At 56.6% G+C, this 25411-nt stretch overlaps 2 protein-coding genes across 2 annotated transcripts; one reads left to right on the forward strand and one right to left on the reverse strand.

Annotated features, from left to right (window-relative positions):
* Positions 1 to 452: 452 nt before the first annotated feature.
* NMRAL1 (NmrA-like family domain containing 1) lies at positions 453 to 4805 on the reverse strand. Its single transcript, XM_010566993.1, has 5 exons — positions 4766 to 4805; positions 4096 to 4334; positions 2997 to 3246; positions 2281 to 2471; positions 453 to 714 (listed from the first exon to the last, which is right to left on the reverse strand). Exons 1-5 carry the CDS (start codon positions 4803 to 4805, stop codon positions 544 to 546), a joined length of 891 nt encoding a protein of 296 aa, XP_010565295.1. The 3' UTR covers positions 453 to 543.
* Positions 4804 to 23679, forward strand: NLRC3 (NLR family, CARD domain containing 3). The gene is made up of 19 exons (XM_010567041.1): positions 4804 to 5113; positions 5545 to 5649; positions 14420 to 14662; positions 15724 to 17479; positions 17739 to 17825; positions 18560 to 18643; positions 18916 to 18999; positions 19487 to 19570; positions 19681 to 19764; positions 20254 to 20337; positions 20686 to 20769; positions 21289 to 21372; positions 21479 to 21562; positions 21828 to 21911; positions 22212 to 22295; positions 22399 to 22482; positions 22724 to 22807; positions 23024 to 23107; positions 23589 to 23679. The coding sequence occupies exons 1-19, from the start codon at positions 4804 to 4806 to the stop codon at positions 23677 to 23679; spliced, it is 3684 nt and encodes a 1227-aa protein (XP_010565343.1).
* The last annotated feature ends 1732 nt before the right edge of the window (positions 23680 to 25411 follow it).

The following is a 25411-nucleotide window of genomic DNA, read 5'->3' on the forward strand; positions in this document are numbered from 1 at the left end:
TGCTCTGCCTGCTGGCTCACCTGCGGTGCCTGAAGCTGGTCCATGGAGAAACCCATGTTTTCTGTTTGCTTAGGAGCCTGCAGCAGTGCCTGCTGTGGGCCTGCCTGGGTACCTGCAGTAAAGGCACTGCCCTTCAGGGCCCAGAGGGACTACGCATTCAGCTCACCCAAGTGGTGCTGTATGCTCAGAGCTCCCTAGGAAAGAGGGTGATCCTGGGAAAACAAGCCACCACCACCACCCTACAGCTGTGAAAACACCCAGAATCACTGAACAAACACCTCCCTGAAGACAGCGTGCAAAGGTAGTGCTTCTCCTGCCTGCCTGCAGCTGTACAGCCTTTCCTCTTGTTCTAGTTGCACTTGTCTAAATAGCCTCAACCAAGTTGCAGGAGAGCCCTGGAGCGCATGCATGGACCAAAGCTCTTTGGGTCAGCCTTTCACCAGGGCGCTAGTGGAGAGGGAGTGTGGCTCCGTGCAGCTCACCTCTTCGCCAGTTCCCACTACCTGCTGCAGAAGCTTGGGTGGAAGAGGAGGGAGGGAAGGGTCAGAAGGCAGCCTTATTGTCTGCCACCCACTGATGGAAGGTGCGGGCCTTGGGGTTGAGTTTCATGGTCAGGTCAACGTTGCGGTCTGGCTTAAGGGCATAGAAACGGAACATAGCGGCCAATTCCTTGTCCCCAGGGGAGCCACGTTTCTCATACTCCTCTGGTGAGATCTGCAAAAAGAATTGGGGGAAAAAAACCACTGTTGTCACAGAGCAGAAGCTGCTGGGGCATTTCCCTTAGACCATGCACGGAAACTGAGGAGCGCTCTGCATTACAGCAGCCTGCCACGTTACTTCCACTGGTGAAGAAGGCTCTGCAAGTCATTTCGGTTGGGGTTGTGTAAAGGAAGCAGCAGCCCTGCCCTGTGAGGGCAAGGTGGAGGAATGCCTCTGACAGAGCATGCTGGTGGGAGATGAGATAAAGCAGGCCAGTCTCACAGTCACTGTTGACCTAGGAGTGCCTCCCCAGTCCACCCTTCTCCAGGTGCAGCGTGAGAAGGAGACAAGGTGGTGGTGGGGAAATCACACCGCACAGATGCTGAGAAGCTTGTTCTGGATCTGTCCTGAGCCAGCTGCCCCCCAGAGCTGCAGCCACCAGCAGGGCAGCGCCGCTGAGCACCCTGTAGCCCTGCCTGGCAGGGAACAGCCCAACCTGCCTAGGGCCTGCACCCGGCTCTGGCACACAGCTGGCCTGAGTGTGGGCTCAGGCATGCAACCTGCTCTCCCCAGCAGCCAGAGGCCTGGAGCAGTTACGAGGGAGCCCTTCCCTGCACTGGGGCACAAGCTGTGGCTGAGGGGTTCTAGAAACACAGGCTTGGGGGATCCGGGAGAGCTCTGGAGAGCCTGAGCAACCCTGGCTGCGCCTGGTACCCCAGCACCCACCCTTCCTGCCTGAATCAAAGTGCGGACCGCTGTACTTCTGCACTGTGCTGGGGCCCTGGGAAGAAAAGAGCTTATTTGTCCCTGGGGGAGTAGAACCTGCAGAAAGCATCAGAGGTGCTTTGCTTCTGCTGAAATGTGCTGTTCTCAAAGCAAAGAGCCACTGCAACCCTCATCCATTGTATCGGCCGCCTGAGGAGAGCAGCACAGCCAAAGCACAAAATAAAAAGAAGTCCTGGGGCCCAGACAGGCCAGGAGCACTGTAACAGTGATATGGCAAGGCCCTTGGGCAAGACATGCTGAAGGGAGGGGCATGCAGCAGAGACCTGTTCCGTAGATGCCCAGCCCTACTAGCAGTTATCCCTCAGAGCCAGACATGGACCTGCCCCGGCACACCTGCACAGCTCCATGAGCATAAGTTGTCTCAGTGACAACACCGACAAGGCAGTTTCGGTACCAACACATGCTCCAGCCACATGCAGGGGCAGCGCAACTCATCCTGGATACCAAATCTGTACACCAAGCTATGAGGGCCCTCCACCCCAGCAGCTCCTGACCTTGCTGCTGGGGCAGGGCAGCACTCATTCTGCTACTGCCGTCTGTGCTTAGCCCCTGTACAGGACCCCCCTGCTATTCCACACCAACGGGAGAGGCCAGGCGTGCTGCTCCTCTGCTGCTGCCAGGCAAGGGTGCCCACCTGCAGCCAGCAACAGCCCAGCCTGGGCAGGGACCTGCGGAGCACCCAGCTGTTGGGAAGGCACAAGGACCATCTCCCCACCACCTCAGGCAGGCTGCAGGGCCCTGAGCCAGCTTCCCCCCACCTCAAGAACATCACAGACACCAAGGGACACTTCCTACCTTGCTGGCTTCCACGGTCTTGCCCGTCTGCTGGGAGAGGATAGCGGCATACTCTGCCTCAGTGAGCTTGCCAGTGCTGAGCCCGATCATTTGGCCGATGTACTCCTCCGGGGACTTCAGCAGGCAAAGCACAACAGGCCCAACGTCTTCCACCGCCATCCCATCCATGGGGGTGTCCCCCATGGGCAGCGCTGTATGGGAGAGATTGATCCCAGCCAGAGTGCAGCCCTGCCTGAGGGAGCCCAGCTCTGAGGAGGTACAGCTGGAGTTTTCGGCACCCAGCCTCTGAACACGAGGTCAGGAAGAGCCAAGAGCACCCATCAGTGTGGCAAGCCACGAGACCACCTGCCAGGCTGAGCTAAGAGACCGTGAGCAGCCAGAGCAGCACCATGACTCGCCTGGATCTGCAGCCCTACCTCTGACTTCTGACATCCCAACTGCAGGGAGTTGGGGTGTCCAGAGACACTCTGGTATCTGCAAAGCAGCCCTCAGCACCAGAAATAGGACCGGGATCTCACTTATTTCTTACAGGCCACCAAACAGGTCTGAAGGACTATAATGAAGCTGCAACTTGTTGTGGTCAACCTGGCACAGGCCTCTTTTCCCCATCAGTCTGCAGCCCTGGTGGTTCTTCCACCCCTCGGTGAGCCTCTGCACAGTGGGAGCAGATGAGAACTACAGGACAGTGACCTGGAGAGCGAGAGGTCCCATCTTACCCAGGACAAAGGTATCTCCCTGTGGGACCTTCTGTGGCTTGAAGATGGAGAGGAAGTTCTCGAAGTAGAATGGCAGTCGGATGGTTGTGGTGGGAACACCAAGTTTCTGGAAGTACTCCTCCACCATGCCTTTGCCATCAAAGTGCAGCACCTCCAGCCGGCCCCCCGTCAGCTGCTTCACGTTCTCCAGGCCACTGTACACCGCGTGTTGCAGACCGAGGCGCTTCGACAGGTCAGCAAGCCGCTTTCCCTGGGTGAAGGGTAAAGCCAGCCATGAAGAGGGGAATGGGACACATCAGGGATCTCATCATCCCCACTCACCCTTCCCCTTTGTTGCCCTGGGCAGGAGGGCAGGATCCAACACATGCCAGCTGAGCAAGCTACTCAAGCATTTGGCACACCAAGCCCTCAGCTGGAACCAGGGCTGAGCAGACCCAGCAAGCCCTGTGAACTGCCCAGGTGGAGCCGAGTCCTCTGCTTACACCATCCAACATTAGAAAATCCACACATCCTCCAGCTTTGGTTCTAGCTCCTCCACCAAGCACGCAAACACTAGCCCTAAAGATCTGCCAGGGCCAACGTACTTGCCCTAACATATCTTATCTTTTGTTCGCTGCCATCCAGGCGTGGCAATCGTGCCACCTTGCGAAGTCTGTCCTGGGATTTCTGATACCACAGCACATTTTGGCCCCAAAGCTGCAAGTGCAGAGAACTACAGGACTGCAGGCAGCGACAGTCCTGGCTCAGCCCCTGGAAGGCTCTGCAGAGCAGAGTCTTCCCACTCCTCCTACTCTGACTCCCGGGCAGTGCTCTCTGCCACACCAAGTCTCATGGCATTTAACCACTCCCTGAAGGCACCAGATCCAAGAGCCATGCAACTATGAGGGAACAGGGAACAAGTTATGGCTTTGCAAGAACTGGGACCTGGTTTCTTTGTGAGACTTTGGGACTTTTCTGAACTGGCCACTTGAACTGTCAGGGCTGGCAAGGCTGCACTAAGAGCTGTCCCATGACCCCCACCCCAATGCCACACAGCTGTCCCTCAACCCCCCCCCCAGGCCATTCCACATGTGGTCCCAGTTAAAGCAAGCATTGGTACCTGTGCAATTTCTTTCTCTTTGCTGCAGTGCTCCCAGAAGTTGGTTACAACAAAAGCTCCGTAAGCACCCGCCAAGGCCAGCTCCAGTGATGGCTCATCGTCCTGATCTGCCTTCACGACTTCAGCTCCCCTCTGCTTCAGCTCCTTGGCCGCCTTCTTCATGGGGCTCCGCGTCACCACGCGGACCTTGAAGGTCCCATCTTCTAGCAGAGCCCGGGCCACAGAGCCCCCCTGAGCCCCTGAAGGTACAGACCTGTTCAGAGCCCCAGCTTCCCACAGGGCTCTGCTCATAAAGGGAGCTGGGACTGTGAGACAGAGCTGCCTGACCCCATGCTCTCCCTGTGACACAAGGACCAAGTCCCTCCAACCCATCCTCCTGCCAGCCCCACCGCCCCCCTGGGCTGCTGCTCCAGCCAGGCGGGTGCTTTCCAGACCCCCTGAACCTCCACGGGGCCCCAGGGCCCGGGCTTTCTGGAAGCTATCGATGTCCCTGCCTTTTGCTGCGGGGACCCGAATCACCCCACTCCGCCGCAGCGGCAGGGCAGGTCACTGTGGTAGGGCCCAGCCCTCGCCTTCCCACCGGCCCGGGCCAGAGCCCGGCAGCGCCGAGGCTCTCGGAGGTGCGGCGGCACCCCCCGGGTAGGGGCCGGGCCTTTCCCCGAGCACTCACCGGTTGCCCCGAACACCACGATCAGTTTCTTCCCGGCCATGAGGAAACGCGGGCGGTCCCGGGGCTCTGCCAGGGCGAGAAGCAGAGAAGATCGCACCGCCGTGCGGGCCCGGCGAGGCCGCGGCTCAGCCCCCGGCCCGGCCCCGCTCGGGAGGGCTTCCCCGGGCACGGGAGGGGGGTGGCGGAGCAACGGGGCGACTGCGGGGACCCATCGCCGGTCTCGGCGGGAGCCCGGGGCGGCGCGGAGCCGCCTCCCCTCACAGGAACGGGCGGCGGCGTCGCGCGTCTCCTTACCTCGGTTCGCCTCTGTTCGCTTGGAATCGGCTCGGCTCGGCTGGACCCGACTGCGTTCGGCTCGGCTCGGCTCGACCCGATTCTGTTCGGCTCCGCTCGGTTCTGCTCGGCTACGTCCGGCTGGGCGGGCCGCAGCTGTCCATCCCACTCCCCGGCCCCGCCCACCCCCGCCACAAGCACCGGACCTCGGCCGCGGCGCGCAGGGCCCAGCGCCGCAATCGCGGGAGGGTTTGCGGGTCTCCCGGGAACGTGCCCTCCGCTTGTCCTTGGTGTGAAAACCCGGCTGTTCCCAAGGAACATCCCCCCGCCCCGCTCCGGAGATGGGACGGGTCGTTATCCCCAGGCACAGGACTTGGGCCTTGGGCTGAGCTGGGGGGACGCTCCCTCATCACCCCCTTGCCAAGCGACCCCGGGCGAGGCAAAATAAGCAGAGAGGGGGCTCTGGGGCTTTTCTGAGCACCCCTGCGAGCTCCCTGTCCGCTCAGGGGCTTCGCCGGGCTGGTTCGAGGGGCCTGAGGTCAAACTCATCCTGCTGGGCAGTCGGCAGGTTGAACTTAGTAAAGATGTTCGGAAATTTGGGGCTGAATCAAGTAAAGAGCCCAGAAAATACGTGGGGGATGTGTCATACACAGTTGCAAAGAAATAATTCAGATGCATTAATTAACATAAATGAATAATTGTGAAAGCAGGAGGTACAGCCCCGACTGGGGCTTCTGCACAGTCATTTTTGATGCGAGGGATCTTTAGCTACAGCTTATCGGGAAGGTGACAGCCGATGGGACTTCCCAGATGCCATCTCCTCTTGAAACCAGCCTCCTGACAGGGTAGGAAATTACCAACAGACCTAACGCTTGGGAGACGAAAAGGTTTAACCCCTTACCAGGCGCAGCCCTAGGACCAGCAGAGAGCAAGGCTCGTGCCCGGAGCAATCCCTGGGAGATGCAGAGCCCAGCGTGATGGCTGGAGGTCCCAGCTCCTGCTTGCCCCCACCTCTCCTCCCCAAACAGTTCACCGTGCGCGTGAGCCCACCCCGATCCCCACCAGCCCTCCACTGTGAGAGCTCCATTAGCCACCATCATCTCCACCATCAGCCATCGACCACCTCTCAGCTGGACTTGGTGGAGGGAAAGATGTGTAATTACGGATTTAGATGCAGCTTCATTAAAGCTACCTGCTAGATATAAACAGACCCCACCAGGGCAGGTGTCCTAATAGGATGTGCTATTTTCATCTGTTTTCTTCACTGACTTCTCCTTGTTCTGACCTCTCCCAAACCACCCCGGCAGTGGGAGCTTTTGGCCCCCAAAATGAACCATTTGGTATAGACCAGGATGGCAGCAAACGCCACCGTGGCGAGCGATTATCCCATTATTTTGGTGAGCTGTGCTTCCCCCCCTTCCCTGGGCACTGCTGCTCTGCCTTGGGACTCAAGGGAAAGCAGAGGTACTTGCCTTGGGTCTCAGTGCTGCTGTGCCACCCTGCCCACCTGCCTTCAGGGGACCTCTCTGCTCAGCATCTCAGAATTAATAGGATTTGCCTAAATGCCAGCAAAAACATTTACCAAAGCATAGGATTTACAAATTAAGGCTTTTGTAGAACCAAAATGCAAAATAATGATCAAACCCACTTGCCTGAGTGGAGCTGGGGAGGGGAGATCCCACTGCTCCGGCTGCTGCGGTGGCTCTGGCTCCTCAGGTGTGGATGCAGCGCTCCTTGGTGCCATGTGATCCACCACTTTAGAGATAAACTCACAATTTGAGAAAACATTCAGCACTGGCAGAAAAATGTCTTTCAAGGAAGGGGAGTTTATTCCTGCCCTTTTATTCTGCTCTTTCAAGATACAACTTGAATTTACTCGTGGAAATGTTGCCATGCATGGCCCAGCACAGGGCAGAGCTGCTGCGACACCAGCCTCTTCCATGGCATCTCCCCAGCGTTCCTGGCTGGCAAGGGTGTTATGTAGCAAAATCCCTCAGCTCTCCCAGGCCAGGGCAAGCTCGTGGTTCTGCTTCGAGTGAATTCGGTGTCATTTGGATGTTGGTCAGCCTGGTTTTGTGGCTCTCCTGGGAGAAAGCAGCCGCAGCTAGGGAATTGGCCATGCACCGAGCATCCTGCCAGGACAGACCCCACTGTTGGGGCTATGGGCGGTTACTGCACACTGCTGTTTTTCAGCAGATAACTCGCATTGATTTGCATAGGCGGCAGCCCTGCGCTGACAGGAAGGAAGATTGAGCGAGACCCACAGTGCAGGAAGGGTTGAAGAGCAAACTGAGAGAGAGAAAAAGCCACCAGGCTGGAAACGGTGGCAGTGGGCGGCTGGGGAAACCAGACCGACCTTCCCCAGGTCCTGCCCGGAACATCGCCCTGGCCACTGGGTCCCATCGCCTCCGCAGGTCCCACAGGAGCAGGGCCACCAACCAGAGGGGCTTCCATTTTCTACCTTCAGCTGAGCATCCGGGCGAGGAGGAAGCAAAGCTCTGGGGATAAAGGGCTGAGCAGGGGCACGGAGGGGCTGCATCCTCCCACCATGACGAGGATGGCCTCTCTGCTCTCTTGCTCCCACGCAGACCTGAGGAAGGCGGCACGAGGCCGAGGTAAGGTTTTGGTGGGGCTGATTTTGCTTTGGAGGGGTACGGGGAGAAAGGGAGGCATCACGCAGATCTCCCACATGGGGATGAGCTGCTGCAGACCTCTCGCTGTGATGGCCATGTGAAATGAGTGGCTGGGCCAACACCTGGCAGGGCCAGGAGCTATTGGGCAGGGGTACCTGGGATGGGCAAGATGTGACTGACTGCCAGCAGCACCCAGCAGAGCAGCCTGGCATGGCATGGCCACTGGTGCTGGCAGGAGCAGTGGTGCATGGCGCTGAGCCCTGAGTGATGGAGACGAGCATGGAACCTTGTGGGGGACCTGGCACTTGTCACAAATTCTGTCCCCTTGCCTGCTACTGCCAGCCCACACGCGAAGGCAGCCGCAGCCAGGCTGCCCTGCCTTGCAAAGCTTCCCTGCCTTGTGCAGCATCAGCTTTTGCCCCCACGTTAATGTCATTTAGTGAATTCATTCCACTTCAAAACCATCCAAAGCAATCTCCAATATGTACTGCAAATAGAACCTGATAAGATTAGCGACATACTCACCTGTGGCATGGTGCAAAATTGCACCAAAGTATGAGGCAGGGTCCTGGGTCTGTCAGCTGTCCAAGACCAATGGACCTTGAAACCCAGAGCTGCACCCCCGCATCCCCCTTTGGGAAATGGGCTCAGCATGCCTTCCCGGAGCTCAGCTGGAGGGAACAGCAACACTGAGCTCTCCAAAGCTGCCACTGGTAGCTTCTTCGGCCCTTTTCACTGCAGGGGATCCCCCAGCGCTGTGTAGGACCCAGAGGGGCAGGGAGCAGGTTGAGGTGATGGAGCTCAGTGGGGACATGTGGCCCTGCCTAGTGGCTCTGAACCCAGGCGCCCATGTGGGCAGGGAGCCTGCAGCATGCTGGACTGTGTGAGTGCATTAGGCTTAATCCTGCTGTTATTTAAGCACTCTAAGGTCATTAGGGGCACTACATATCCTATAGTTATGGGACTGCTGGGGAGAGGACCAGCTGGAGCACTGGCTGGGTGCTGTCACCCACTGAGACGTCACCAGTGCCTGAGGTTTGGCTGCCATGTGGAAGGGTTATCCGAGGCCAGATATGGTCATTCAGGGCAGCCTGGGCAGAGCTCGCACAAAGGATGTCCACGTTGCAGGAAAATTTCTTTCTGGAGAACCTGTGGCCACTTTTCCTGATGCTCTGTAACCCCAGCAAGCTGGGGCTGACCCCGAGCATCAAACCCCAGCAGGATGCTGGGGTGAGGTACCACATCCATCAGCATCTCTGCATCCCCCGAGGCCAGTGGATGGGGCTAGCATTGGTGACAGAGGCAGGCTGGCAGCAGCTCATTCCCAATTTTCACACTGATGCCCTGAGATCCTGTAGGTGAGAAGAGCAGAAGCTGTTTGCAGGGAGAGGATCTGCTTTTCAATCAGCTGCGTGCATGTCCTGGGGACATGATCAGCTCAGTAAATGCATCATTCTCCATTTGCAACTTGGGAGGTGTAGCAGTACCCTGCAAGAGTTCTTCACTGAACTTAGCTTTGTTTTCATCTGTTTGGAATTACCTGTAGATTGATCTTTGCTTTTTCCTGGTGACATTTGGTGTTGGGACTGCTGGCATTCAGCCTGGAGGTCCTTCATGGCTCCTCATGTCTACATCTTGGTATTTAACTCCCACTGTGTCTGCACCATGTTATTCTGATTGGGGTTTTGGAGAGAAAAAAATCCTGGTAGGAGTTAGATTTGGCATAGGGGGTCACTCTGTAATTGCAATAAATTTTGCTAGCATTAAATCGAGACCAAAAAAAATAAGACTGCGTGTCAAAGTCATATGTAAACTCAGATAACTGATCTACCTGCAAATCTGCAAGTTTCATAATTGGGTATCATATAGAAGATACTTCATTGCTTTGCTTAGAACAGAAATCAATAATGTGAAAGCTTTGCAGTTCTGCCAAAGGGTGGCAGCCTGCATCCTGGCTTCAGGATTTGCTCAGCTGAGGTGGATGGCTGGAGATGTTGGCTTGGCAAATGTCTGTGTGCAGCTCACTGACCTCTGAAACGGGATCAGTTCAGGCTGGATATATGGCAGGAGAAATAAATAAAAGCTCCGAGAGTGTGTTGGTAAGGGAGCCTGAGATTCGCTGGAGGAAACGCAGTGCGCCAGGAAGTGGTGGGAAGGTCTCGCGGGGCTGGTTTCTCTCCGTTCCCATGTCTGGGGGAGGGAGAGCAGCGGCGAGATGGGTGCTGTGCTGCTGGGGTTCGAGCTGCACCGAGACACATCACCCCAAACTAGAGATCTCTGAGGAACCGGCTGCACTGGCAAACCCCGTGGTGATGGGACAGGAAGAAGGCAATGGCCGGGCTGAGGGTTTCTGTGTGTTTAGGGGCACAGAGCCACGCTGGAGTGGGCATTTCTCTGCTCCTTCAGGTGCCTGGTTAATGATGCAATTATTAGCTCACATAAAAAGCTTCAAACGTACCTAAATACTGCAGATCAGCCCATTTTCTGATGTTTTCCCTTTGTGGGTCCCTGTAGCCATCCAGGAGCTCTTGCCCAGCACTTTGGTGCCCATCTAGACTAGGCGCCCTTTGGCCCTGTCCCCAGCCCAGCTGGGTCCCCAGGGCTCTGCTAGCCGAAGAGCCCTGGCTGAGGTGCCAACCGGTGTCCCCTGACGCTGCCCGTGGATCTGCCCATGAGCCCTTGCGTGGCGACAACCACAAATTTCTGTCTGCTGAGCGTTGCAGCCCGAAGTGGCCACGATGCTGCTGGCGGTGGCTGCACCAGCTCCTGGGACAGGACGGTCCCAAGTCCTCAGCAGATTCCCAAAGCACAGGGTGATGGATCTGTCTGGCAGGGAATGGCTGCAATGTGAAAACCAAAACCACATCCTGACAGGAGGAAGATCTGAGAGGCTGGGTAGAGCACAGAGGCAGTAACTATCTGTTATCTCCAGCCACCTTCGTGCTGTGGCCATCCCCAGACTGTCCCTTAATCTCAGATCCCCTGGCAAGCTTCTTTTGGTCCATGTTGGACTTCCAGGAGCAAAAGTGCATGTACATAATTCAAGCCAGAGATGAGCAGAAGCACCTATGTCTAGGTCCATGTTTTCCAGTGTTGATGCCAGGCAGTTTAGGTCTTGGAGTAGGACACGCAGTGATGAAAAATGCAGTCGCTGTTTGGTAGAGGCTGTCTGTGCGGGTGGTCAGGGACCTTCCAGCACGGTTGTTGTTGCTCCCAGGCACTGATGGGTTTTGGGTACAGACCCTCTGCTAACAGGCGTGGTGGGACGTGGGGATGGTGGGACGTGGGGATGGTGGACATCAGACTGAAGCTGCTAAGAAGGACACATCAGTGTTGACTGGACATCCTCAGATGGGAGGATTTTCACCTGGGCTGGGCTCTTGGACCACACCAGCCAAAAAAAAGGTAAATGCCAAGTTCTTGCCACAAAATCCCCCATTTCCCTCCCTGGCGCTTGCAGACAGCATTCGTCAGTTCGTCTGGGCAGCCTCCTGCCCTCCAGCTTCTTATCCCAGTGCCCCCAGGGACGTGGGCAGCAAGGCAGGGCAGATACAAACCATCGCTGGATCACTGCTTCTCCGGCTGCCGGTGGGGCAGGGACGAGCACTCGTCCCTGTTTGATCCCAGCCAAGTGATAGCTGCAAATCCAGGGCTGAGCTCCATGCATGCAGGATGGACGTGGATGCCGCTTTCCAGTCTCAGGCACAGGGGAGTACGGCACTTCCAGAAGACGACTCATCCCAGCAGCCTTGGGATGTGATGGGTCGCATCCTGGAAACACCTTGGATCTCTGTAGGGGTTATAGAGATTGGCTTGGAGTAGCCTCTACCCTTCAGACTACTGTAAGAGTAGATAACGCCCTTCACCCTCCTAGGATGCAGGCTTCAGCATCACTGGCTGGTCCTAGAGCTGCACCTGAAACTTTTCTACTGCAAGCAGAAAAACTTGCAGCTGCTGCATTATTTCTTCTCCTGCTTTATGTCTTCAGCTGCTTTATTCTCCCAGTCAGATACTTTCACACAAGCTGACCCAGGGCTGCTGGTTTCCAGCATTGGGATCACATTTTGAAGTAGTACTGGAGGACACCATCAAATAATCTCTGGTGTTAGAGCAGGCTTCCCCCCATCAAAGGGCTTTTTCTCACCAGCCGCGTTTCAGAGGAAAGCCTGCAGGAAACATCGCTGCAAGCAGCAAACCCCCTTTCATTTTGGCTGTGTTCTTGGTCACACGGCAAAGATGAGACACCTGGGGACTGCTTCATGCAAAGACTTAATTGAACTTTCCAGGCCACTTAGAGACAAGAACACATCAAAGGGTGAAAATTTTGCTGTGAATGGCTCAGCCAGCTCCTGTAATTGACATTATCTTAACTGACTAAGCCACTGCCTGGGGGATGAAGAGCCTGGCAAGCTGCTGCCGCAGCCCTGCTGCTCCCTGTATGGAGAAAAGGGCTTTGCTGTGAGGCCACCATCATTGCCAGGCGGAGCGTGGACCTCTGCCACCTCTGAAACCAGGGGGTCAGAGCTGGGCAGCCAAGAAAGAGCTGAGAGACTCCACGTTTCCTTCCTGGAGGGAAAGGTTGTGGGTTCAGACCCAGCAACAACAGCAGCCCCCAGCCCTATGAGGGCTTGTCAAAGCCACATGTGAAACCATCTGGGCAGGTGGGGATGGGCTTTGTCACCCAGCGCCTCTCAGACACTTGGCATCCTTCGTAGGACATGCCACAAAGGGGTCTCAATGACAGATCTAGCCAGTGGGGTCTGTGAGGGACTCAACCCTGGGAGATGCTGCGTCTAGTCCTTCCTCCTGCAGCCTGGCTGCCATCCGCACAGCTGGGCTGCTGCTGGTGGCTGAGCCCTTGCATCTTCTGGTGGGTGAAATAAACCTCAGCATGGATCTCCTAGCAGGAGGATGAACAGAGGAGCCTGCAAAAGAGATGTTCCAAGCATCTTAACCTTGCACCATGGACCAGAAACTCTACCAAGTTTCCCTGGTCAAGCCACATTTGTGCTTTCTCCCTGGAAGAGGTTGGGTTTGACCAAAGAAAGTGAGTGTTACCTGTACCTGTTGGTGAGGCTGCATTGAAGCCCCCATGGTGCCCACGTCCTACTCAGGAGTCGGTTTGGGCAAAGGCAACACTACCTGTGGGCAGCGACCTCCTTGCAGTGCCTCTGACAGGTACATCTCGGGGTGATCGCATGGATCTAGAGCATCCTGTAGGCCAGGTGGAGGTGAGGAAATGGTGCTGTGCCAGGACACAGACCAGGGCACTGGGACACTGTGTTCACATTGTTGCCATGATCAGACAGCGCCTGGGGCTGAGACGTTCCCACTTGGACACGGCCAGCTCCTGGAAATGACTTTGGGGCTGGTGGAGAGGCCATCTGCTAACATAGGTGAAGCTGGGAGCACTCTCAGGCATGGAGGTATTTCCCTCTCCACCTCTGCTCAAAAAACAATTGGACTCAGTGAGTGGATACACTTCTTAAAAATAAAACATCAAACCCTCAGCATGGTTTGGCAGCAGCCAAGGGGGAGGGAGCAGGTAGATGCTCCTTCTCCAGGCAATGATTCACCGGTGCTGTGAAAAGTGGAGCGACTACAGAGCTCTGCAACAGGATGTGGTGTTGGCCACGCTCAGCAAGCCCTGACGGAAGCTCTGGACGGAGGCGAGATGGGTTCGAAACTGAAACGGGCCCTTCATTGCTCTGCCTGCTGCCCCACAACTTCCTACACAACACAGAGAAAGACAACGCAGGAGGGGTTCACAGCCCCTCTGGTGACAGTGGTGGCACTCAGGCGCTCACTGGGTGACCTGTGGATGGCACAGGGGCATCATCAAGGCAATTAATGCAATTGTTCTGCTAGAGAAAGGCTCCAGCATGAGTGGTGGTGGTGAAGGTACCAAGTTTGTGGCACATGAGGTCTGGGGCAAAGATGCTGCAGCGTGATGGTCCCGGCTCTGCCCCTGCCAGGTCCACAGCACCAGGGACTCTGGTCTTAGTCAAAAACTGATGAATGGGCCCTTGGCTCAACCACAGTCAGTACCACGTTAACTCAAGGTGTGCTCCGTCCCATGTTGCTCCCGATGCTTTTCCTCTTCTTCCACCAGGAACATGGATAAAGGCTGAGGAGCCTCGACTGGTGCTGTGAGCAGGCTGGGGGGACGTGGGGCGGTCCATGGGACAGCTGTGCTGCTGCCAACACAGCACTCCTCACCCAGGGATCACCCATGTCACGGGAAGCCTCTGATGGAAGGTGAGTGGTGGCTGGGCAGCTGGACATCCATCATCTCAGTGGAGTTTTGGATTCAAAAAATGGGACAAGGTCACGCACCAAGGTGTGAGGGTTAACAGCAGTTCCTAGTCCAAGGGCTTGGGGACTGCTGTGCTGGCACAGGGGGAACGGCTGTCTCCGAAGATAAATAATCTTGCTCAGACTTTTATCTCTGCATGGGCTTGGTTTCCAGGAGGAAATGTGATTTCATGATTGCATTCTTCAGTTTATTTGACTCCAGTTTCAATAGCTGCTGCCTTGACCAAGCAGCTCCTCACAAAACAGCCTGCCACAGCTTTGGGATGGCATCATCTCAAGGAGGACTTTGGCAGGTTGCTCTGGAGGGCTCTAGTTTACCCCCTGCTACCTTCAGAGTCAGATGAGTTGCTCCACTGCTGCCTTTCCCATCACCCCTGAGGAACATGCCCAGGGCTTGTTCAAGACCTAACTCTCCTGCTCTCCTCTCCCACAGAGGCTTGGATCAACCGCTACCGCAAGCAGCTGTTGAGGTCCATCTCACCGCAGTTCCTGGAGGAGATCATCTGCTACCTGCGGAGGCTGGACCTCCTCACGGCGGAGGAGGCCAGCCGGGCGCAGGAGGCGAGCTCCCTGCCCGAGAAGGTGAGGGCAGTGGTGGATGTCCTGGCTGGCAAGGGCAGCTACGCCTCCCAGTCCCTGCAGACCTTCATCGAGACCACCAATTCCCAGCTCTACCTTCACATCACTGTCTATGGTAGGCAGTCCACTTTGGACCCAATGAGGGGGTGTCTGCACACATGTCCTGGCTGTGGGCGCTTGCTGGAGCACCCCAAGATGCGCACAGAGCTGGGCAGCGTTGGCAGCTCCGATGGGAGTGTCTGTGCAAGTGACGATGCTATCTCAGGGTCTCCGCTGGGGAAGGACACAGCCAGGGGATGACAAGGGTTCTCTGCCAGGTTTGAGGTACCTTCATCCAGGCCCCTTGCTGCCCTCAGCACACTTCTCTGGGTAGCCTGAGGAACCTTTAATGTCCTCAGTGTCCTGATCACACCAGTCACTCCCAGCAGCTGGGCTGGGAACAGGGGGACAGCAGGAGGAGGATGGCTGGGAATTCCTGACCCCATCCATTGATGGCTGCCCCAACTTCAGGCTCTCCTTGCAACCCTTTTCCCAGGAGAGGTTTCCCAGGTTTCCCTCCTGGTTGGAAGGCTCCAACCTTGGTTGGTGTCTGCTCTGAATCTCTCACAGCACCATCCCCTGCTTGTCCAGCCTTTGCTGGAGGCTTTAAATACGCTATACCAGGGGTCGTGGTACCTGAGCCAGGTGAGCAGGAAAGGTCCAGAGATGGTGATCAGGTTCAGCTACGAGTCCAACTCATTAGACAAGTCCATGGTTATGAGACAAGGCTGAGGTCAAGCCAGGAAGTCAATCCAGAGGTCAGGATCAGGTCCAGTGAGGGCAACCAAGTTCAGACACAGTCCAGTGGTCACCAGGCAAGTGTAGAACGATGAGGTCCAAGATCAAGGTCCAGATCAATAAGGTCCATAGCAGGCACAGGCACGATGGTGTTGTAGGCAAGTACTCCTACAACATAGCTTAGGCAGGGGCTGAAGGCCCAGGGCTGAGCTTAAATGGGCTCCTGGACTGATGGGTGAGGCTGGGCAGGATCATTTAAGCCTATTAGTGCCCTCCAGGCCCTGGCACATCCCCTCTGCATGGGCACAACAGAAAAGTGAAGCAGCATCTCTCATTTGCATTTGTGGTTACCATCCTCCTCCTCATGCCCTCATTTCATTTCTCGCTGTGCAGAACCCATGGTGCAGAAGCACCTGGAGAGCCTCCAAAGCTACTATGGGAATGGCTTGGAGACGGGTCCCCTCCAGCGACTCACGAACCTGCTGCTGGTGGAAGGCTTGACTGATATCCAGCAGAAGGAGCATGACATCCTGCAGATTGAAGCCACCAAAGGCTTACGAAATGTATCCAAGAGCATCCCTCTGGAGAAGCTCTTCCTGCCTCTCTCCAAGGTCAGCATCCCACCTCGGATCTCTGTCACCATCGGAGTGGCTGGGATTGGCAAAAGCACACTGGTGAAGCTGTTTGTCTACACCTGGGCAAAGGGGGAGATCAACAGGGACATCATCTTTGTGCTGCCCCTCACCTTCCGGGAGCTCAACACCTACGAGAAGCTCTCTGCTGAGAGGCTCATCTGCTCAGCATTCCCTCACATCACTGAGCCAAACTGCATCTCGGCAGGAGCCGCCAGGACCCTGCTGATCCTCGATGGCTTGGATGAGTTCAAGACTCCTTTGGATTTTTCCAACACGGTAGTATGCACCGATCCCAAAAAGGAGATCCAAGTGGACAACCTGATCACCAACATCATACGTGGCAACCTGCTGCAGGAGGCTTCTGTCTGGGTCACGTCACGGCCAACAGCAGCCAGCCAAATCCCCGGTGGGCTTGTTGACCGGATGACGGAAATACGAGGTTTTGGAGCTGCAGAGATGCAGGACTTCTTGGACCAGATGTTCCTTGACAACAGAGACCTATCTGGCCGAGTCCTGCATCACATCAGGGCTAACAGGCCGTTACACGTCATGTGCACTGTTCCTGGCTTTTGCTGGATTTCTGGCTCCTCAATCGGTTATTACCTTAAAAATAGCACTGATCAATTCCAAGAAACAACTGTTGTCCCCAAGACCCTATCAGAAATATACTCCTATTATTTTAAAATGGCTCTGAGCAGTGACTGGCCAGAAAAGCCAAAAGAAACACTCAGGATTGAGCAGGCTATGAACAACAGCAAGAAGATGGTGGGCAGCCTGGGCAGACTGGCCTTCTATGGGCTGCTCAAAAAGAAATATGTGTTTTATGAGCAGGACATGAAGGCGTATGGCATTGACCTTTCCTTGCTGCAGAGCAGCTTGTGCAGTCGCCTCCTACTCAAAGAAGAGATGCAGTCCTTCACAGCCTACTACTTCTCCCACTTAACCATACAGGAGTTCCTAGCGGCTATTTATTATTACACGGCTGCAAAGCGGGCAATATTTGACCTCTTCACGGAGAGCGGGATGTCCTGGCCCAAGTTGGGTTTCCTCAACCACTTCAAGAGTGCTGTTCAGAGGTCGCTGCAGGCAGAGGACAGGCATCTGGACATCTTTGTGCGTTTTCTGTCTGGGCTCCTCTCCCCGCAGGTGAACAAGCTGCTCTCTGGATGGCTGCTGGTGAAGGACGAGCACAACAGCTTCAGGAGCCAAGCGATCAACTTCCTCCAGGGCTGCCTGAACACCGACTACATCATCTCCTCACGGACGGTGAATACCATGCACTGCCTGTATGAAATTCAGCACATGGAGATTGCTAAGACTGTGGAAGAAGCAATGAAGAACGAGAGCTTGGCCGGGATGCTCACCCCTGTGAACTGCTCTGCCCTGGCTTATCTCCTGCAGGTCTCTGATGTCTGTGTGGAGGAGACGAACCTCTCCAACTGCCTCACCTACAACATCTGTAAGAGCCTGCTCTCCCAGCTCCTCTTCTGCCACAACCTCAGGTGAGTCCTGGTCAGATTGCACCAGGAGAAGCAAGCAGGGACACCGGGCTGTGACTCAAAATCCTGGGTGTCGATGGGAGACATGGGCCCACCAACATTGTCCATCAGCAGGGAGCTGCCCTGGGAATGGCACTGGGTCTGCTCTGCTTCTGTGCTTGAGTTTTTCCACCTGTGATGGGCAGATGACACAGGAGAGTAGTCCTTTCTCCACTTTGTTCTCCAAATGCTTGCTTTTGCTCTTTCCTTGTATCTTCTCCAGGCTGGACAATAATCAGTTTAAGGACAATGTGATGGAGCTGCTGGGCAGTGTGCTGAGTGTGAAGGACTGCCAGATCCAGAAGCTCAGGTAGGACCTGGCCCAGGGCAGACAGGCTGTTCCTGGGGATGCAGCACGGAGCTGGGGGCACCTCAAAACCAGGGTGAGGGTCCTCCAGGAACATCTCTCTCACTGGCTCCCCAGGGTGCCTGGTGACAAGGACAGCCTTATGTGATCTCTTGCACCCAGGCACAGTGACCTTACCCACCGTGTCCTTGCGGTGGCTGGGCAGGCTGTCTCACCCAGTCTTCCTGGGACCGCTACCTCCTCGCTGTTCCTAAAAATTTGTGTAGAAATCCATGGGTTATCCCAACAAACTGCTTCCCAAAGTCATGGCTATTTGCTGGACACCCAAGGTACTGCATGGAGCATCTGACATATGGAGGGGACAGGCTCCCAACCCCCACGCAGGGAGATGCCTCACCGCAGACATATGGGTCCCCACTTTTGCCACCCCCCTGCCCTTCTTTGTGGCTGCACATAGAGTCCCCCATGTTGTGATCTGAGCTCCCTTTTCATGAAAGAAATGAATTTTAAGTCTAGAAACTTCCCTTCTACCCTGTCCTTGCAATCCCCTGCCTGGTGTCCACCCCAGGAGAGCAAACCTTGGAGCATCCACCACTTTGCATGGTTGTACCACAAACCAAATGCTCCTCATGGCTTTCCTCTGCTCACCCATCCCAGCTTTGTCCTGGGACATGCCAGGGGCTGCAAAAACCTCTTTCTCCCCCTGAAAAACACCCAATGTTTCTTTTTCTGGGCAGCTTGGCAGAAAATCAGATCAGCAATAAGGGAACCAAGGCGCTGGCCAGGTCGCTGATGGTGAACAGGAGCCTGACGGTGCTGGAGTAAGTGTTCCCCCTTTACTAGCTCCTGCCACGCATGCATTCCCCACTGGGAACCATTACCATGGCTGCAGCAGGGCTGGATCCCACCTCACCTGACCGAGCTGGGGAAGATCTCCAGCCCCCAAAGCCACCACCGCTCAAGAGGTGTGAGCTGCTGGCCTGATGTCCCACAGCAGTGCCTGGGATGGTTCCACCTGGAGGCATTTGGCTTAAAGTGGGCACATCCCGCTCTGGTTTTGCTAACCTTGGCTTTTCTGCCTGTCTTGCCCCAGCCTGCGAAGCAACTCCATCGGCCCCACTGGAGCAAAAGCACTGGCTGATGCGCTGAAAAAAAATCAAGTCCTGCTCTCCCTGAAGTAAGTCTCAACTTCTGCAGCACCTCTGAGAGCAGATCCCCAGGACAAGCCCCCCCAGCCCTCTCCCGTCCCATTGAGGTTTTCCCTGCCTCAAGGGCCAGCAGGCGGGGAGACCCTGGGCACAACCTGGTTTGGTTGAGCCGGGCAGCAAGCATGAGTGCAGCTGGCAGAGACCAGGTGACTGGGGCAGCCCTGGGCCGGAGATGTTGGGACCCTCCTGCCTCTCAGCTTCAGTGGGTCCAGTTGAAGTTGAGGTCGAGGTCCATCCCTTGCATGGGAGCTCACAGGCTGCTAGTGCACAGGAGGAGGCATCTCCCATGGGAGAGGAGGGAGGGAGACCCCCAGGTAGGGATGCTCAGGGGTCAGACATGCTTCTCACGCCAGGGATGGGGGAAGCAAATGCCAGGGCAGGCAACCACCACCCTGCATGGCGCCTCGCCCCGCTACAGGGGCTGCCACGCACGCCTTCGCTTCTCTCTCCTTGCAGCCTGCAGCACAACACCATCAAGGAGGATGGTGCCACTTCCCTGGCCGAGGCCCTGTTGACCAACCACAGGCTGACAACCCTGCAGTGAGTGACCGGGACCTGCTGTCCCCCCCTCCCAGCCACCCAGCAGACCGAGGTGCCACCGATGGGGACGTGGCACCTGACATTCATGGGTACCTTCCTCACCTTTGCAGCCTGCAGAAAAATGCCATCGGAGCCCGCGGTGCCAGGAAAATAGCGGAGGCACTGAAACAGAACTGCAGCCTGAAGGAGCTGACGTAAGAGCAGCATGAGGTGGAGGGATGGCGACGCCAGTGCCACATCTCCCAGGATCTGCGGGCAGGATTGGTGGGCAGGGGGCTTGGCCATGCGACGCAGGTGGGATAGACTCTGCTAGCTTTGGCCAAGGGGGTTGGCGTGGGTGGAGGGGGACAAGGACCACAGCGCTGCTTTCGGAGCGACCCTGCAGAGATGCTCTTCATATCTCCGGGAATGCAGGGAGCCACATAAAGAACTGAGAGCCCAAGTCTTCCCTCCAGCAGAGGCAAGTGGCAGGTCTCCAGGCCCTGTGGATACATTAAAAGCTAGTTCAGGTCAAAACCAACACACGAGGACAGAAGTGTATGTAGGTTGGAAGTAAGACCACAGCAAGTTCATGCTTATTGCTGAAGCAGAAAGAGCCTGGGGGAGATAGATCTTTTGCCGGCAGATCTAAGCCAGTTGCAACATGGCCGCGGGTAACACCTGCTCTTCCTCTTGTGTCTTAGACTCTCCAGCAACTCAGTAGGAGACAATGGCTCGGTTGCCTTGGCCGAAGCTCTGAAGGTGAACCACAGTCTGCAAAGCCTCGAGTAAGTCCCCCCTCTGTGCCTGGTCTCCTGCTTGCCCAACAGACCCCAGCCTCCTCACTCCAGCAACACCTCCCCCCCTACCTCGGCTGCCCCAAAGTGCCAGCAAAGCCTGTCACCTCTGCTCAGTGGGGCCAGTGCTGCCGTGGCGAGCAGGAGATGCTGATCCTGGCCTGGCTGCTCCCAAAGTTGGTCCTTTAGCCGCAGCTCCCCACTGTCTCCCATGGCTGGGAGATGCCCATTTCTCAGTAAAACAGGCAAACGGGCACTTTTCACCCCAAACATGACCACACAGCCTACCTGCAATGCCAAGACTGGCCCCATCCTCACGCCTTCCCCTCTTTGTCTCAGTCTCCAGAGCAACTCCATCAGCAGCGCTGGGGTCACTGCGCTGACAGCAGCTCTCTCCTCCAACAAGGGACTCATCAACCTCAAGTAAGTGACAATCCCTCTGGCCACCCCAGCCAAAAGCTGCTACCGGGACATGGGATGCGAGTAGTTTTCCTTGTCCCTGGTTGTTTCCACAAGTGCTCTGGGATGCTGATAGCAGCCTCTGTCCCTCCTCCAGCTGCAACCATCTTCTCTCCATGATTAGCTTTCTCCCCTTGGGACAATATCGGTTCAGCCATGTCTCACAATGAAAGGATGGCAGCAGGGATGGGAGGCTGGGAAAAAGCCCTGATGGGCCATGGGTGCCCACAGCTGTAGGATGCACAGGGAATGGAGATGCAGGTGGGGATGCAGATGCTGATGGAGATGCTGCTGCTGGTGGAGATGCAGGGAATGGAGAAGCAGATGCTGATGGGGATGCAGATGCTGATGGAGATGCAAGTCAGACAGACTGCTGTCGTAATAGATGGTCTCAGCCCCAGAGTGGGGCGGCGAGGAGGGCTGTGGTGGAGCAGCTGATGCCCTGCCTCGGACACTCCTCCCCAGCTCCATGTCTTTTCCCAGCCTGCGGGAGAACTCCATCAGTAAGGAGGGGGGCCCAGCCATCGCCCGTGCCCTGCGGACCAACAGCACCCTCAGGAAGCTGGAGTAAGTCCCACGGGCCCCAGGAGGGCACCCATGCTGCTGCACAGTGTCGCTGGAGTTGTCCCAAACTCTGCATGTGTGACTTATATTCTCTGTCCCTTGCCTCTAGCTTAGCGGCAAACCTGCTGCATGATGAAGGTGGCAAGGCCATCGCTTTAGCGATGAAAGAGAACCGGGCGCTTACGTCCCTCCAGTAAGTTCCCCCTTGGACCTGCCTTGGTTTGAAGCCCCTTGTGTGGATGCAGGGCAGGGACACTGCTCCTGGGCCTCAGCCCCGCCAGGCTGTGAGAGTGGCTTCCCTGGGTCGCCCTTCCATGGGAGGTGTGCTGTGCCATCCTGGATGGATCCATGGGCACAGGGGTCATCTCCCTGGATGGGAGCAGATGGGTGCTAAGCTTGGAGGGATTGGGGCATCCTCACAGCCTCAGGCTTCACCTCCTGTTTTCTCCGGTTTGCAGCTTGCAGTGGAACTTCATCCAGGCAAAAGCTGCCACAGCCCTGGCACAAGCACTACAGTTCAACAGCAGCCTGGCCAGCCTCGAGTAAGTGGGGACACTGGAGGACAGGTCCTGGGCGGTGTCTTCCTTCTGGGACCTGCCCATGGACTCTGCCCTCATGCTGCTCCAGGGGAGGTGGCTTTGCCTGTTGCCTCCTTCATGCGCTCCAGCCCATCCTGTGTCCCCATTGCACATCCCTGGCTGGGGATGCTGTAAGTGCATGGTGGCCCGGGACCCCCCCAAGCCGTTTGGGAAAGCCTGGCACACTGTGCCCTGTGCTCGCTGCCCCTCTCCCTGCTCCTGGGTGGCTGGGCTGTGGGCAGATGCAGCACTTGCGTGTCTTAGCTTGCAGGAGAATGCCATCGGAGATGAGGGAATGGTCGCCCTCTCCGCCGCACTGAAGGTCAATACAACACTGGCAGATCTTCAGTGAGTATCCAGGCTGTGGCGGGGCCATGGTGTTGCAGCCTGTCTAATTAGCACACCATGGCTACCTCACAACATGCACTGAAGGGTCCTTGTTCTCTTGCAGCCTGCAAGTGGCTTCAGTTGGCGTGGCTGGTGCCCAAGCCCTGGCAGAAGCCTTGATGGTCAACAAGAGCCTGCAGATCCTAGAGTAAGTGCTTGGTGGGGCCACCGAGTCCCCATGGCTGTGACAACGCTCCCTGGGGGTGTCCGAGACCCTGGTCCTTAGCTCAGCACTGCTTCCACCCTTGCATTGTGTCCTACCAGACCTGGCTTGCCTTGTCCCTTGACTTGCTGATGTGGGGCCAGCTCTCTCACCTCCTCCTCTTGCCCACGGAGAGCACAGGGCCATCCCAGGCTGTCCTTCCTCACCGCCTTGCCTTTCTTTACAGCTTGCGGGGAAACTCCATCGGTGTGGCAGGGGCCAAGGCGATGGCCAATGCGCTGAAGGTGAACCGCAGCCTCCGCCGGCTCAAGTAAGTATCCTGCTCCCTGGGGTAAGCCAGAAAGAGCCTTTCCAGACCTTCCTGGAGGGAGCAGCGTGGGGACGGCCAGGCTAGCAGCTCTCAGTAGGGCAAACTCCTGAGCTGGTGGCTTTTCCCAATGCCCACGCCCATGGTGTGCATTCCCTCCTGGTGGGCATGTCTCCCTGGCCAGTGCTTTCTGCTTTCTGACCCTCCCACCTCCTGCAGCCTGCAGGAAAACTCCCTGGGCATGGACGGAGCTATCTGCATCGCCACCGCTCTGAAGGGCAACCATGGCCTCACCTACGTGAAGTAAGTAGCCGCCGCGCTGGATGGTAAGGCAGGGATGGGGGAGACCACAGGAACCATCAAGGGACCTTCCCCCCCGCTGGCACTGCCCGTTCCTGGCTGCCCTACAGGGACCTCCCCGATGGGCCAGGGGGCAAGGGTGCCCTGTGCTTCTCCTGGCGTGACAGCCACCACACCCGCACAACTCCAGACCCCACAGCTCCTCTCTGGGGATGCCTCTGGGGCAAAGAACCACCCCAAAAGCCAAATAGTCTCCAAAATATCACAGGGACGGACTGGCTCAGCCCCTTTAGCTTTTCACCTGGCTGCCTCGGGGCTCTCAAAGCCAGAGTCCCCTTTGACCAGGGTCCCAGCAAGAGCTCCTGGATGGCATGGGGAGGGTGCAGATGATGCTGGTGCAAAGCTGGGGAGCATCTCTTCTACCCACCAAGGATCCTGCTCTGCCTCGTGTCCAAGCCTGAACTTCTCTTCTCTTTGCTCCCAGCCTGCAGGGGAACCGCATCGGCCAGTCAGGAGCCAAGATGATCTCTGACGCTATCCGGACAAACTCACCTGACTGTGTCGTGGACGTGTGAGGGTGCCTGGCCGCAGCGAGGAGGCGGCCCGGTGGGTCACTTTGGCCGGCGTGCCTCTGCAGGGAGCTGCTTGGCCCTCTGCCCGCCCGTCTTAGGGAGGAGAGCTCCTGAGCTCCCTGGCACAGCCCAGGAGGACCTAGAGCCTCCGGATCAGCAGTGCAGGAGGATCAAGACTTGCTAGTGTTGAAAGCTGAGGGGTGTATGCCCATATCCCTGTTCATCCAGGCCCTGGGGGAGCTTCAAGGAATGGGTGAAATGCAAAAAGGAGAGAGGAGGGGGAAGATCCCACATGCCAGCCCCTCTCATTTTCGTGACTTACCTGCCACCACTGGCAGCAGCGACCCCTCCTGTGATCTCCGTGGGGTTACAGCGCTGTGCTCAGACCCTGCCCCAGACTGGGGTCATTCTGACCGCCCCGGAGCTCTGCTCTTGTCCTAGCCTGAGTCGCTAGGGGCAAACATTGCAGAACCCCAGCGGGGGCTCCAGGGCTCTGCTCCCAGCGCCAGCTCTTCTCTCTCTACTTCTGGCAAGGATCCCAGGGTGAAACTCAGGCAGGATTCACAGCAGCCCCTTCTCACCTAGCAAAATACAGCCCAGTCCTGCAGGCTCCCCTTGAAATCCCAGACAGAAACAAGAGGTTTGCTGTGTCCTTGCTCAGATGGGAGCAGTGCTTTGGACCTTGGCAGTTCAGAGCAGGGTCCTAGGCAGTGAGTGCAACCTCTGCTGTTTGCCATGCCCTTCATAACAGGTTGGTGCTGGTCAAGCATGCCTGAAGTGTTTGGTAGTGCTGTTCTCTATCAGAGACAGGCATCCCAAGACATGGGAGTGGAACCATCTAGAAAGACTTTGGGAAATAAAGAGCCCTGGGGATAATGGGAGGAGGAGCGGGAGGGTGAATGTAAGAGGAACAGCACTGCACAAGGATGGGCCGTCTCCAGCATACATGTCTTGGTGATACAGTGGGACTGCCTTATCACAAAGTTCTGCCTCGAGTTCAGGCTGGACTTCTTGGGTTTCCTGCTGTTGTCATTGGTGACAAGTTGTGTGACCTTTGGATGCATCTTCCCGACATCCCAGCTGCAGGCAGAGTCCGTCCCTAGCAGTCACCTTTTGGGCAGGTGGCTGCTGAAAGCAGAGGTGCCAGGTAATGCCTTCATGTGCGTGGCAGAGACCCGGTGACTCTCCAAAAGGTGCCAGGTTTGCAGGTAGACCAGTAGCCAAACTATGCAACCGCACCAGAGCCCCCTCCAGCCACTGCCCCCTCTCCCCACTCCATCCCAGCTGGAGCCCACACCGAGACACACTGCTGCTGCACTCGGGGCAGTAAGCGACTGCTCCAGGGACCTTGGTGGGCTGATCCTGGAGAAACGCTGGGCTGAGCTGTGCGATATGTACATACTTGGAAATAAATTGGTTGCTAGCTGAGAAGATGCCTTGTGCTGTCTTCCTCTCTTGCATTACATTACATTCGGAGTGCACTGTGCTCTGCTGCCCTGGCTGCAGACCTCACCCCCCCATACTGGTGTGACAAAAGGGCTCATGGCTTTTTCCGTGAGGTGTCAGGGGCTGGGGGACGCTCTCCAACAGGATACAGTGACGCTGAGTGATTTAAGTCCTACCTCTTTCACCATTATTTCAGGGCAGACTGAGGCTCGGGTCCAGCTCTGCCCAAAGCCTGTGCCTAACCCTGAGCTGCAACATTACCTGAAATGCCAAGGGAGAGAGCAATCAA

This window comes from Haliaeetus leucocephalus, unplaced genomic scaffold, assembly GCF_000737465.1.
Source record: "Haliaeetus leucocephalus isolate CR32 unplaced genomic scaffold, Haliaeetus_leucocephalus-4.0 Scaffold224, whole genome shotgun sequence".
Lineage (NCBI taxonomy): Eukaryota > Metazoa > Chordata > Aves > Accipitriformes > Accipitridae > Haliaeetus > Haliaeetus leucocephalus.

Excerpts from the sequence above, each read along its gene's own strand:
- NLRC3 (XM_010567041.1), top strand. The coding sequence starts at position 4,804 with ATGAGGAAACGCGGGCGGTCCCGGGGCTCTGCCAGGGCGAGAAGCAGA. Across the intron at positions 18,644-18,915 it reads AGGAGCCTGACGGTGCTGGA|CCTGCGAAGCAACTCCATCG; the intron begins GTAAGTGTTCCC and ends GTCTTGCCCCAG. Across the intron at positions 23,108-23,588 it reads CATGGCCTCACCTACGTGAA|CCTGCAGGGGAACCGCATCG; the intron begins GTAAGTAGCCGC and ends CTTTGCTCCCAG.
- NMRAL1 (XM_010566993.1), bottom strand. The coding sequence starts at position 4,805 with ATGGCCGGGAAGAAACTGATCGTGGTGTTCGGGGCAACCG. Across the intron at positions 2,472-2,996 it reads GGGAGATACCTTTGTCCTGG|CGCTGCCCATGGGGGACACC; the intron begins GTAAGATGGGAC and ends TCTCCCATACAG. Across the intron at positions 715-2,280 it reads AGACCGTGGAAGCCAGCAAG|ATCTCACCAGAGGAGTATGA; the intron begins GTAGGAAGTGTC and ends TTCTTTTTGCAG.